We start from the raw sequence: 14,449 nt of genomic DNA, 5'->3' as shown, positions 1-14,449 counted from the left end.
AAGTGAAGAGGAATTGAAAAGCCTCTTGATGAAAGTGAAAGAGGAGAGTGAGAAAGTTGGCTTAAAGCTCAACATTCAGAAAACGAAGATCATGGCATCTGGTCCCATCACTGCATGGCAAATAGATGGGGAAACAGTGGAAACAGTGTCAGACTTTATTTTGGGAGGCTCCAAAATCAGTGCAGAAGGTGACTGCAGCCATGAAATTAAAAGACGCTTACTCCTTGGAAGGAAAGTTATGACCAACCTAGATAGCATATTGAAAAGCAGAGACATTACTTTGCCAACAAAGGTCCATCTAGTCAAGGCTATGGTTTATCCTGTGGTCATGTATGGATGTGAGAGTTGGACTGTGAAGAAGGCTGAGCACTGAAGAATTGATGCTTTTGAACTGTGGTATTGGAGAAGACTCTTGAGAGTCCCTTGGACTGCAAGGAGATCCAACCAGTCCATTCTGAAGGAGATCAGCCCTGGGAGTTCTTTGGAAGGAATGATGCTAAAGCTGAAACTCCAGTACTTTGGCCACCTCATGCGAAGAGTTGACTCATTGGAAAAGACTCTGATGTTGGAAGGGATTGGGAGCAGGAGGAGAAGGGGACGACAGAGGATGACATGGCCAGATGGCATCACTGACTTGATGGATGTGAGTCTGAGTGAACTCCAGGAGTTGGTGATGGACAGGGAGGCCTGGAGTGCTGCGATTCATGGGGTCGCAAAGAGTCGGACATGACTGAGCGACTGAACTGAACTGAACTGATGTGTATATATATATTATATATATGGTATATATCATACTGTGATATATATTACACTGAAGTATAATTATCAGTTTGAGCATTTGTCTCATGTGCTACAGTGTAAGAGTTATCCATTCCTGTATCTTGTATAATTAACGCTGGTTGGGCAATTGTCATGTGCTAGTGTTATATTGCTTTACATGTGCAACCTCATTTCATCTTTCCTAAAATCCCATAAGGTAGGCACTATTATCATACCCATATTATGTACGAAGAAACCAAAATACAGAAACGTTAAACAACTTGTACAATGTTGAACATCTGGTAAGTGGTGAAGTTAGAAACTGACTCTAGGCCATTTTACCCCCAAACTTGCCAAATTAGCCACTGTGTTACACTTACTAATATAGGTATTCAAAAATTAGGAATAATTTTGATACAGTAAGAAGCAGCACTATGTACTCCAACTCCCCATAAGGATATTATAATCATTCATCATCAAAGTACTTTATGGTGTTACAAATAAACAACAGTAAAAATGATGTCCTTGGTGATAACCCTAAGTCATCAGGCAAACTATATTACATTCAGACCCTCATATTTTCTCAAATATATTATTCTAAAAACTCCATAAGTGATCTCCCTATGTAGGTCTAGTCTCCATCCAGGTGCTTTCCACAATGCTGCACCTGAATAAGGACTTTGTGTGTGTCTGTGTGGAGTCACTGCATGTAGTGTATCCAAATAAGAATAATTAGGAATGAACCATAAAGAAAGCAGAGTGCCACAGAATTGATGCTTTCAAACTGTGGTATTGGAGAAGACTCTTGAGAGTGCCTTGGACTGCAAGGGGATCAAATCAGTCAATCCTAAAGGCAATCAACCCTGAACACTGGGCATAAAGTTTCAGTTAAGCAGGATGAATAAGCTCTAGAGATCCGCTATTCAAGACTGTATCTAAAGTCAACGATATTGTATTGTACACTTAAAAACTTGTTAAGAGAGTAGATCTCATGTTAGGTATTCTTGCAAAATAAAATTAAATTTAAAAAAAGAAATCCAGTGATGCTAGAGACAACCATGATAGACAAGACACTGCAGAATCTATGACAAACAGATTTTGGAGTTCTAAAGCAAGAGATTAGCTCTGCAGTAAAAAGCAGCTTCGGAAAACTCTTGATCGCTAGTAAATACTGAGCTTCTGATCATGAGACATCAAGTAATTGTGTAATTTGAATGATAGGTAGACTCCTATGACACTTAGCTCTATTATAGCCATTCTCTCAGCTAACACTCATGGCCTTATGGGAGATTCCCTAGGGAAGACAAAACTCAAGACTGATTAACAGATAGACTGGCTTGATATGTTGGCATAAGCTAAAAAAACACTTGTTTCTGCTATATAATACCACTCAGTTTTCTTTAAAGGATGTGGTGATAGGAAAATCTCCCAGTGAATAGTTTAGAGCAGTACATTTACTAATCTCCTTTGTATGGAGGCAGAAGTAGTATGAGGTGAGGATATACATGGACTCTTGCTGCTAACTTGCTTCAGTCGTGTCCAACTCTGCGTGACCCTATGGACTTCAGGCTACTCTGTCCATGGGATTTCCCAAGCAAGAATTCTGGAGTGGGTTGCCATTTCCTTCTTCAGGAAGGAAATCTTTGCTCCTTCTCCAGGAAGGAAATCTCCAGGAAGGAATCTTGGACTCTTGGGTAATGGCAAATGTCTTGGTGGATTGGTTGGTAAGAGGACTGTAAAGAACAAGACTGAAAGACTACAGGCATAGAGGTCTGGGACAGAGACATAGGAATGGAAGTATGGGAATGGGTACAAAGCATTCAAATCTTTGGTTATGAAGTCATAACCAAAAACAAAAAAAAATATGTTGAAGATCTTCCATGCTTGTCAGAAAATACCTAACACAGAGAAGGCACTAAATAAGCAGGTGGATGGAATAATTCACCCACTGGACATAAACCAACTTTCCATAACAGGACCAAGAATAAATTAGACATGGTGATAGAGATAAGGAAGTTGTGCGTGAGTGGGTGTGTGTGTGTGTGTATGTGTGTTAGTCACTCAGTTGTGTCCGACTCTCTGCGACCCCACAAACTGCAGCCCTCCAGGCTTCTCCATCCATGGAATTCTCCAGGCAAGAACACTGCAGTGGATTGCCATTCCCTTCTCCCAAAGTACAGCTAATCCAATACCAGAAAGAATTCTAGGATTAAAGGGTTAATTGGTACGAAATAATTTTTTCTAAATGAATTATCTAATCAGTCCAAAATCCCCACGAAGTTTCTACAAATCACAGTAGAGACAGGATCTCAGAAAGCCTCTTGTTATTAGTAAGAGGAAGACTTAAGCAGAGCATTTCCCCATTCTCTTTATTTATCTGGGTTTGTTTTTTTTTGTTTGTTTTTAGTTCTTTTCTTGTATAATTTTTGTGACTCTTAAAGTTCCATATATGTCCTTGGCTTCATTCCCCAGGGACTTAGTTAATATGGATTTGTTTTTTCAAAATCATTTTGTTTTAACTTTTTGAAATGCACAGCAATGAAGTAATTATGGAGTTATATTAGACTGATTAAGATTATCTACTTTAATGATATGATTGGCAGAAAGAAAATATTTGCTCATCAATCATCCTATTTAAAAATATATAAAATACCTATAATTCAGGCAAAAAAATAAATTTCACACATGTTAATTATATTTGTGCGAGGAGTAATGCAATTTTTACCCTACATGTGTATGAGTGGGCTCCCTCTAACCAAGGTTAATCTACCCACAAACATTATCACACCTGTTAACGGACACATACTTTGCTAGCTTTACTTCTTTACCAGTATTACTCTCCCTACTCCCTCACTTGTTCTTCCTGAGATTCCCCATTTAAATATACAACTCTTACCTAAGTCCTTATCTCATTATAACTCTGGAGGGAATTTAAGGCTCCTTTATTCCAAAGATTTCTAAGTATTGGAAATAACACTAGTAAACATACCAAGAAAAGTTCTGGTACATTTCAGCACCCTTGAAATAGTGATATTTTATATGTGCCAGAATTACCACCTGAAATTCATTACTAGATATTGTGCTAAACCTATTTTGTATGCTATCTCTAATTTGCATAATAATTCTACAATATATATATTTATTTCCCCAATTTTAAGTAAACTTTAAGTGATATCATCAGTATGGCATAACCAGTACATGCTAAAGTTAATATATGAATTCAAGTCTAACTGAAACCAAAACCTGTGTTTTGGGGTATTATCCTATGTTACCTCTTGTTTAAAAAAAAGTAGCATTCCCACCAGATTCATCCCATGTGGTCACAAATGGCAAGATGTCCTTTATGTATATGCGTGTGTGTGTGTGTGTGTGTGTGTGTATGTATACACACTGAGTCCAAAAGTATAGATATTTTCTGTATCCATTTATCCACCAAAGTACATTTAGGTTGTTTTTACATCTTGGCTATTGTGAATAATGCCACAGGGAAGCTGATTTTATAGACACAAAAAAAGAATGGGGGTTGCCTGGGGCTAAGGGAAGAGGAAATAGAGTGATATAGGTCAAAGGGTTGGAGAAGGCAATGGCAACCCACTCCAGTGTTCTTGCCTGGAAAATCCCAGGGACGGGGGAGCCTGATGGGCTGCTGTCTTTGGTGTCACACAGAGTCAGACACGACTGAAGCAACTTAGCAGCAGCAGCAGCAAGTCAAAGGGTACAAAATTTCAATTATAAGTTCTAAGGATCTAATGTACAGCACAGTGACTAAAGAATATGGTATTATATACCTGAAAACTGAACAGAAGAGCCTGGCATGCCTCAGTCCCTGGGGCTGCAGAGTTGAATATGACTTAGCAACTCAACAACAACAAACACTTGACAACTGCTAACATCTTTTTTTAATTAATTTATTTATTTTAATGGGAGGATATTACTTTACAATATTGTGATGGTTTCTGCCATACATCAACATGAATCGGCCACAGGTATACCTGTGTCCTGTACATCCTGAACCCCCTCCCATCGCCTTTGCTACCCTATCCCTCTGGTTTGTCCCAGAGCACCGGCTATGGGTGCCCTGCTCCATGCATTGAACTCGCACTGGTCATTTATTTCACATATGGTAATGTACATGTTTCAATGCTATTCTCTCAAATCATCCCACCCTCTCCTTCTCCCACTGAATCCAAAAGTCCGTTCTTTGTGTCTCTGTCTCTCCTTTGCTGCTCTGCATGAGGATTGCTGGTAGCATCTTTCTAAATTCTATATATGTGTGCTAATATACAGTATTTGTCTTTCTCTTTCTGACTTACTTCACTCTGTAGAATAGGCTCCAGGTTCATCCACCTTATTAGAACTGACTCAAATGTGTTCCTTTTTATAGCAGAGTAATATTCCATTGTGTATATGTACCACAACTTCCTTATCCATTCATCTGCCGATGGACATCTAGCTTGCTTCCATGTCCTAGCTATTGTAAACAATGTTGCTATGAACACTGGGGTACATATGTCTCTTTCATTTCTGGTTTCCTCATGGTAAATGCCCAGCAATGGGATTGCTGGGTCATATGACAGTTCTATTCCCAGTTTTTTAAGGAATCTCCACACTGTTTTCTATAGTGGCTGTACCAGTGTGCATTCCCACCAGCGTGTAAAAGGGTTCCCTTTTCTCCATACCCTCTCCAGCATTTACAGTTTGTAGACTTTTTTCTTATCTCTTGTAATATTCTTTATTTTAAGGTCTATTTTTTCTGATATGAGGATTATTACTCCAGCTTTCTTTTTATTTCCATTTGCATGAAATATATTTTTTCCATCCTCTCACTTTCAGTCTTTAGAGCTAAAGTGGGTCTTTTGTAGACAGCATATATATGGGTCTTGTTTTTATATCCATTCAGCCAGTCTGTGTCTTTTGATTGGAGCATTTAATCCATTTACATTTAAAGTAATTATTGATATATATGTTCCTATTGCCATTTTCTTAATTGTGGTTTGTTTTTGTAGGTCTTTTTCCTCTCTTTTATTTCCTGTCTATATAAGTCCCTTTAACGTTTGTTGTAAAGCTGGTCTTATGGTACTAAATTCTCCTAGCTTTCACTTGTCTGTAAAGCTTTTGATTTCTCTGTCAATTTTGAATGAGATCCTTGCTGGGTACAGTAATCTTGACTGTAGATTTTTTCCTTCAGTACTTTATATATATCCTGTGATTCCTTTCTGATAGCTCAGTCAGTAAAGAATTTACCTGTAATGCAGGAGACCCCAGTTCGATCCCTAGGTCGGGAAGATCTGCTGGAAAAAGGATAGGCTACCCACTCCAGTATTCTCGGGCTTCACTTGTGGTTCAGCTGGTAAAGAATCTGCCTGTGATGTGGGAGACCTGGGTTCAATCCTTGGGTTGGGACGATCCCCTGGAGAAGAGAAAGGCTACCCACTCCGGTATTCTTGCCTGGAGAATTCCATGGACTGTGTAGTTCATGGGGTTGCAAAGAGTGGGACACAACTGAGCAACTTTCACTTCACATTCCTTTCTGGCCTGAAGAGTTTTCACTGAAAGATCAGCAATTAAACATATGGGGTTTCCCTTGTATATCACTTGTTGCTTTTCCCTTGCTGCTTTTAATATTCTTTCTTTGTATTTAATCTTTGTTAGTTTGATTAGTCTTAGTGTGTTTCTCCTTGGGTTTATCCTGGATGGAATTCTCTGTGCTTCTTGGACTTGACTATTTCCTTTCCCATGTTGGGGAAAGTTTGGACTATAATCTCTTCAAAAATTTTCTCATACTGTTTCCTTTTCTCTTCTTCTTCTAGGACCCCTATAATTCGAATGCTTGTGTGTTTAATGCTGTCCCAGAGGTCTCAGACTATCGTAAGCTCTTTTCATTCTTTTTACTTTATAACTTTACAACTCTTCAGGAGTTATTTCTACTATTCTATCTTCCAGCTCACTTATCCATTCTTCTGACTCAAATATTCTGATATTGATTCCTTCTAGAGTCTTTTTAATTTCAGTAAATGTGTTGTTTGTCTCTGTTTGTTTATTCTTTATATCTTCTAGATTTTTGTTAAGTGTGTTAATTGATTCTTGCATTTTCTCCATTCTATTTTTGAGGTTTTGGATCCTCTTTACTATCATTACTCTGAATTCTTTTTCAGGTAGTTTGCCTATTTCCTCTTCATTTATTTGGACTCTGTGTTTCCAGGTTGTTCCTTCATTTGCACAGTATTTCTCTGCCTTTGCCTTTTTTTTTAACTTATTGTGTTTGAAGTCTTCTTTCCCCAGACCTCGAGGTTGAATTCTTTCTTCCTTTTGGCTTTTTCCCTCTGTGGGTAAGGTTGGTCCTGTGGTTTGTGTAAGCTTCATGTAGGGTGTTACCTGTGCTTGTGTTCAGGTTGGAGGAGGCAATTTTTTTTCTCCCCTCTGATGGGCAGGACTGTGTGAGGTGGTAATCCTGTCTGCTGATTGTTTGGTTTGTATTTTTGTCTTGTTGGTTGTTTGGATAAGGCCTCCTGCACAGGATGCTGCTGGAAGTTTAGTGATGCCAGGTCTGGTATACAGGTAGTTGCCTTTGTGGGAGTTCTCACTAATTAATACTCCCTAGGAGTTCTCTGGTAGTCTAGGGTCTTTGAGTCAGCACTCCCACTCCAAAGGCTCAGGGCTTGATCTCTGGCCAGAGAATGGAGATTCCACAGGTGGTTTGTTATGGCATTAAATGGGATTAAAACAAACACTCAAAAACAAGAAAGAAAAGAGGCACCCCAGACAAATGGCAATTACAAAATCAGGCAAATAATAACTAAAATAATGGAATATACACACATATACATCTATAAACAAAATCAAAACAGTCCAATAAAGAAATGAAGTACAATAGACTGACCCAGCAAGCAAAGGAAACCAAAAATGGTATCAACCACTTAAAAACAATACTAACTACAGCACAAACTGGAAAACAAAACTAAAGCAAGGTGCCAACTGGGGAATAAAGCAACAAAAACAAAACAAACAATATTGTTTGTAGACTTTTTGACGATAGCCATTCTGACGTGTGAGATGATATCTCATGATTTTGATTTGCATTTCTCTAATAATGAGTGAAGCTGGGTATCTTTTCACGTGTTTATTAGTCATCTGTATGTCTTCTTTGGAAAAATGTCTGTTTAGGTCTTTTGCCCACTTTTTGATTGGGTTTTTCATTTTTCTAGTATTGAGCTGCAAGAACTGCTTGTATATTTTGGAGATTAACTCTTTGTCAGTTGTTTCATTTGCTATTATTTTCTCCCATTCCGAGGGCTGTCATCACCTTGCTTAAAGTTTCCTTTGTTGTGCAAACATTTAAGTTTAATTAGGTCCCATTTGTTTATTTTTGCTTTTATTTCCATTATTGTGGGAGGTGGGTCATAGAGGATCTCGGCTGTGATTTATGTCAGAGAGTGTTCTGCGTATGTTTTCCTCTAAGAGTTTTATAGCTTCTGGTCTTACATTTAGGTGTTTAATCCATTTTGAGTTTATTTTGGCTTATGATATTAGAAAGTGTTCTAGTTTCATTCTTTTACACATAGTTAATCAGTTTTCCCAGCACCACTTGTTGAAGAGACTATCTTTTCTCCATTGTATATCTGCTAACATCTTAAGCATACTTACTGCAGGGAGGGAAAAGGAGATGCTTATGTTGACTATGTAAGGTAATGGATGTGTTAATTATCATGATCTTGCTAATTATTCTACAATATACATGTATATCAAATCATCACATCATCACACCATACACTTTAAATATACACAATTATATTTGTCAATTATTACTCAATAAAGTTTAAAAAAACAAAAAAGTGTATCAGTCAACTGCATATCTAAAAAGAAAAGGTTTAACTGAGGCATTAAGCTAAAAACCCTGATTTCTAATGCAGTTATAGCAAATTTTCATGCTGCACCAAGAATAAAGAGTATTTTATTTTATTTTAAAAGGAAATAAAATTAATTAATACTTCATTAATCTTGAAAGATTATATAAATATATGTAGAAAAATCAACTGGGAGAATTAAAAATAAAATGTTTTAAGTTTTTATTTCCACTGTTTCAAGTGATAGATTTTCAAGTGATAAACAACTGACCCATATCTTTATTTCACTGACTCTTTTCCATGCCACAATAATTTAATGCTACATACTAAATCTCTCAGGCTAACCAATTAACCTGAAGTGTGAATTATAGTGCACTTTTCATAATCAATACATGTATATGCATATCAATAATAAAATAAAACTCAAATTTCATATGATGGTAACCAAACATAGTATTTATTTGGATGGCTTATTTTAAAACAGTAAACTTTTCTTTTTTATTTATCATAACACCTTTTCCTATATATCTTTTCACCTAATGATAAATTTTCAATAATATGTCTATTATCCATATGCCATAAGTTGACCTATAATAAGGTAATACATATATGTAATACATATATAAAAATATGGCCTTTGGAGTCAGGAAATTCTCAGTTTCAAATTTGACTACACCACTTGTTAGCCGTGTAATTCAAAGTAAATAACTTTACACTTTTGAGTATCAGCTTCCTCACTTACAAATAGAGATATAATATCTCAGAAGGCTTGTGTGTGTTAAATGAGATAAATTACATAAATCCATCATTTCTTACAGGGTATGGTTAAACAATAAGTAAAAAAAATATTATTATTGGTTTTTTCCCTTAATGTTCTTGTTGCTATTGTTAAAATTTTTTAAATGTAAAATATTTTTATTAATCTTAAAATCTCACTTTATGAAGACTATTTTATTCTATGTCTTCCCTCCTTTAAAATTCCTTTGGTTCTTCCTCTCTATCTCTTTTCTTCTTCTGGAGCTCTCATAATGAGTATATTGATATGTTCTATGGTATCCCATAAGTCCATTAGGCTTTCTTCACTCTATTTCATTCTTTTTACCTTTATTCCTCTGAGGAAATCATTTCCAATGATGTGTATTCAAATTCTCTGCTCCTTTCTTCTACTTTAGTCTGATGTTGAAGTCTTCTAGGAAATTTTTTCAGTTCAGTTACTGTGTTCTTTAACGTCATGCTTTCTATTTGGTACTTTCAGTATTATCCATCTCTTTGTTGAAATTCTCACTTGGTTCATGCAATGGTTTCTTGATTTTGGTAAAAATCTTTATGACAGTTACTTTGAAATATCTATCAGATAAATCATATATTTCCATTTCATCAGAGTCAGTTTCTGGTAGTACACTAGGTACTGCTGCTGCTGCTGCTAAGTTGCTTCAGTCGTGTCCAACTCTGTGCGACCCCATAGATGGCAGAACAAAAATTAATAAGAAACCGTCACTGACCTCAAGGAATTTTTAGTGATAAGGAAAAAAAGATTATTAAATGACTGTAATGCAATAAAAGCTATCATGGAAAAGGCCTGTAAGTCACAGGAAAGGTGCCTGCAAACATATAGGTAGAGATAGTCAAACCCGCCTAAGAGGTACTGTTTCTCAGAGAAAGAAATACTGGCCTGAGTCTAAATTAACATTTTACCAAGTAAACAAAGAATCTGGGACACAGAGAAAATAGCATCCACAAAAGTATGAAGGCTTGAGAGAAGTTGAACTAGGACAACTAAGTCAGACTAGAGAAGTTGGACTAGAAATTGGATAACTGGTTGGACTAGTTGATGGACTAGATAATAGTGAGCAATTAAATATGGCTTTTTCATCAAACCTATCAGAAAATTAATCTTTCCACAAACTTCTGTTGTTTAAACTACTTCATTCAACAAATACAGAATTAATTTTTGCTTAATTTTGTAAGCACTCTACCTGGTTCAATAAGAGGACATGGATTAACCATACTCAGATTCTACCCAGAAGCAGGTTATAGTCTAGAAGAAAAGAGCAACAGAAACTTTTAAAAATCATAAAAAATGTCAGGTGTCTCTCAAGAGATAAAATTAGGGTGGTGTAGATGTTTTTCCAGGAAAAATAAACTTAAATGGAAGGGCATATGGAAAGAAAACATATCAGGAATTCATAGGAAAGTTCATATTTGACCTATAGACCTTATTTCTCATAAGAAACACAGATTAGTTATCCACCAGCTTAGGAACAGGCAATGTGCATATTACATATTACATATTTTACATATTATAATGTAAATATAATGTGCACCTTACATATTACACAACTCTGAAAGAAAGAAAATGGAAGCCTATCTAAAGGCAATAAACATCATCCACATGAACTCAGCCCTCCATATCCATGGGTTCCACATCCCCAGATTCAATGAACCAAGGATCAAATTTTGTTTTTTTCAATTCCAAGGTGCCAGAAGGCAAAACTTGAATTTGCCACTTGCTGGTAACTACTTACATAGCATTTACACTGCATAAGATATTATTATAAGTAATCTAGAGACAATAAAGTATACAGGAGGATGTGCATAGGTTACACACAAATATTACATCATTTTATATGAAGGACTTGCACATATGTGGATTTTAGCATCCACACGGGTCCTAGAACCAATCCTACCCAGGCACCAAAGGACAGCTATACAAGATTCAAAGAAAGTACAGTATGTTGTTCCCAATTATGTTGACAGTGTTCAAGTCTGATTGGAAAGACAACACTACAATACTGTGTTATGGATTAAATTACATCTCCCCAAAATTTGTATATTGATGTCTTAACCCTGTGACTCTAATAAGAGACACGGTTTCTATAGAAGGAATCATGTTAAAATCAGGTCATTAGAGTAGGCCCTAGTCCAATATGACTGATATCCTTATAAAAAGGGAATATTTAGAGACAGACATGTACACACAGAGAATGCCTATGAAAATGAAGGCAGAAATCAGGATGGTATTTCTACAGACCAAGGAACACCAAAGATTGCTAGCAAACTACAGTAAGCTAGAGGAGAGACACTAAGCAGAATCTTCTTCGCAACTCTTAGAAGGAAACAACCCTGTCAACATCTCAATCTCAGACTTCTGTCCTCCAGAATTCTGAAACATTAAATTTCTGTTTTTTAAGTCAATCAGTTTACGGTTCTTTATAAAGGCAGCCCTAGAATACTAAAACAACATAGAATAAACAGAGGGGAAAATCATACATAAACAATTTTTCAGTTGTTGGTATAAACAGCCATGGTTCTTAAAGTTCAGAGAACTTTCATAAACTAAAATGTCCCTTCAATCATGCATACCCACACATGTGCAAGTACAACATTCAAAACCCAAAATAATCAACAATTATCTTTTAAACAAAATTATGTTTAATTTCTCATTAATATTTTCAACATATTCTGAATACACACTATATGCTTACATTCCATTCAGAGTGTGAGGCTCAAGAAAGTTAACAAGATTCACAATCAAGCCCTGAGTTCCCCTATCAGAATTCTCATAGCATTTTCTGTGTATGAAGTATATTACTTTTCCTGTTTTATTCAACTGAATCTATTCTTTAACTTTTTTTTAATAGAGAAGCCTCCTGTCAGAATGACTAAGAATCATATAGTAGATATTCATTATCAATCATTTATCAAGTAGTCAAATTATATTAGTTTTACCCGAAAGAAATAATATCTAGATAAGCATTTGATAAAATATAAAGTCCTCTATAAATGTTCATTAGTACTATCATTATTTTTCTAATCATTTATGACAACAAAAACATTTATTGTGTTTCACTTTAAGTATTTCCAAGTTAATTCATTCAAATCTGATTTTTCACTCACAATTTATTTCATTATGGTAAAAAAAATTAAAAGGGTTGAATCACACTAAATGGTCATATGGAGTAAGATTCTTAAAAAAAAACCTCACCGGACAATCTCAAAAGAAAAGGTCTTTGATACACTCACCACTTTCAAAGCAAGCATCAAAGATAAGATGTCCTTTCTTGGGCTGTCCACAGTATCCAGTTGGAAGCACCACATATTTGCTCACATTCCCTCCGATGGCATCATCATTTCCCATATCACTGCCTATTGTTCAAAAAATTGGCTCTTGTTAAGCAGAAATCAAAATGCATTTAGTAACACAAGTCCAGCAAAAATTTTATCATTACATTCCCCCTGTAATTCAGTGCTTATCCAGGCACTAAAGAAATTAACAATATATTGTGATGAAGTAGAAAGAGAACAGATTTTTAAATCAGAAAGATATGGACTCAAATCTCATCTCTACTACATATTAATTCTCCGTAACACAAGGCAATCAGCTTAATCATTTTAAGCCTCAGTTTCTCTCATCCATAAAAAGGAATGGTAAAATCCATATTTCAAAACTGTGTTATGAGAATTAGGTATGAAAAATATCTCATATAACCAATGAAATACGAAAGATGTTCATTAAATTTCATCAATTATGTAAATAAATGGTAACATTTAACTTGTAACAAATAGCTATTTTATTGTGAATAAAGCAACAGTTCTATAATTAGTATTATAAATACATAATATACCAATACCAGAAATAATTTGAGAAACACTGACTTAGTATAAAAGCTATATTTCCTAACAGGAACTTAAATTTTTTTGTTTTAGAAGTTTCACTTCCATTTAGAATGTAGAAAGCTGGAAAGATCATCTTTTCCATCTTAGCATAAAAATCCCAGTAAAGAACAAAAAATAACTTATAAAAACCAGAGGGGTGGTACGGGGAGGGAGGTGGGAGGGGGGTTCAGGATGGGGAACACGTGTATACCCGTGGAGGATTCATGTTAATGTATGGCAAAATCAATACAATACTGTAAAGTAATTAGCCTCCAATTAAAATAAATAAATTTATATTTTTTTTAAAAATCTATCAGAGAACTGAGTTGTAGGGTAACTGAAATTCTAATATCCAAGAAAAGTCAGGCTCTACCAAAAAGGGATGAGAAGCAAGCACTGACTCCTCCGTATCAGAGCACAGGAGAAAGAAATGGTGGGTCCCATACAAATGACTAAAAAGAAGTTAATTTTTAAAAAATCATTTAAGGTAAGTTTGGGGAACAAGAGAGAGTAGAACCCCTGGGAGTTACAGACACAAAAGGAAGTTCACAGCACTGGGAGACTCTCCTACACAAGCCTTCATCAAGCGTTTAGGAGAAAGATTAGAAGCAAGGCAGAAGACTAGAAAATGCCTTTCTTTGTGATTCAGACCTGCAAAGGGAGAATGGCCCGACGAATATCATTTTCCCTATAGAAAAAAGGCCCTAAGTCACTCAGATCAGATGAGATCAGTCACTCAGTCGTGTCCGACTCTTTGAGACCCTATGAATCGTAGCACGCCAGGAGGCCTAAGTCACTAGGGAAGAACAACAAACTTTGTAACCCCCGTGCTCAAGTGAGACTCATTGTAAGAGGAGAAGTATTAAAAGGAAAAAAATTCTCTACATTTAAGGGAAGAGCAGCAAACCGTCCTGGGACTAAGACAATATATCAATATTGTTGAAGGGCTCAAACCTTGGAGGAGGAGTAAAAATCATTCACAAAGCATATCAAAGATTCAGGGTAGAATTAAAAGTGGAGAATGAAACTAAACCGAGCTTAACGCCTGACTAAGACAGAAGTCACTCACCGAGAGCCAGACATCCTGGACTGTGAAGTCAAGCAGGCCTTAGGAAGCATTACTAAGAATAAAGCTAGTAGAGGTGATGGAAATCCAGCTGAGCTACTTCAAATCCTAAAAGATGATGTTG

The 14,449-nt window shown here is 36.0% G+C and overlaps 1 protein-coding gene across 6 annotated transcripts in view; it reads right to left on the bottom strand.

The window, feature by feature from the left end:
* The window catches only part of BEND5 (BEN domain containing 5), a 1,466,135-nt gene that overhangs the window by 1,363,407 nt on the left and 88,279 nt on the right, over positions 1-14,449 (bottom strand). For all 6 annotated transcript variants that reach the window (XM_059884715.1, XM_059884716.1, XM_059884717.1 and 3 more), the window contains exon 2: positions 12,627-12,749. In XM_059884715.1, the coding sequence (XP_059740698.1) occupies positions 12,627-12,749 (123 nt within the window). The remainder of the gene's footprint in view (positions 1-12,626; positions 12,750-14,449) is intronic.

The sequence above is a fragment of the Bos taurus genome, chromosome 3 (genome assembly GCF_002263795.3).
Source record: "Bos taurus isolate L1 Dominette 01449 registration number 42190680 breed Hereford chromosome 3, ARS-UCD2.0, whole genome shotgun sequence".
NCBI lineage: Eukaryota > Metazoa > Chordata > Mammalia > Artiodactyla > Bovidae > Bos > Bos taurus.
Note: the sequence above shows the minus strand (reverse complement) of the source record. Positions and strands in the feature narration are given on the sequence as shown.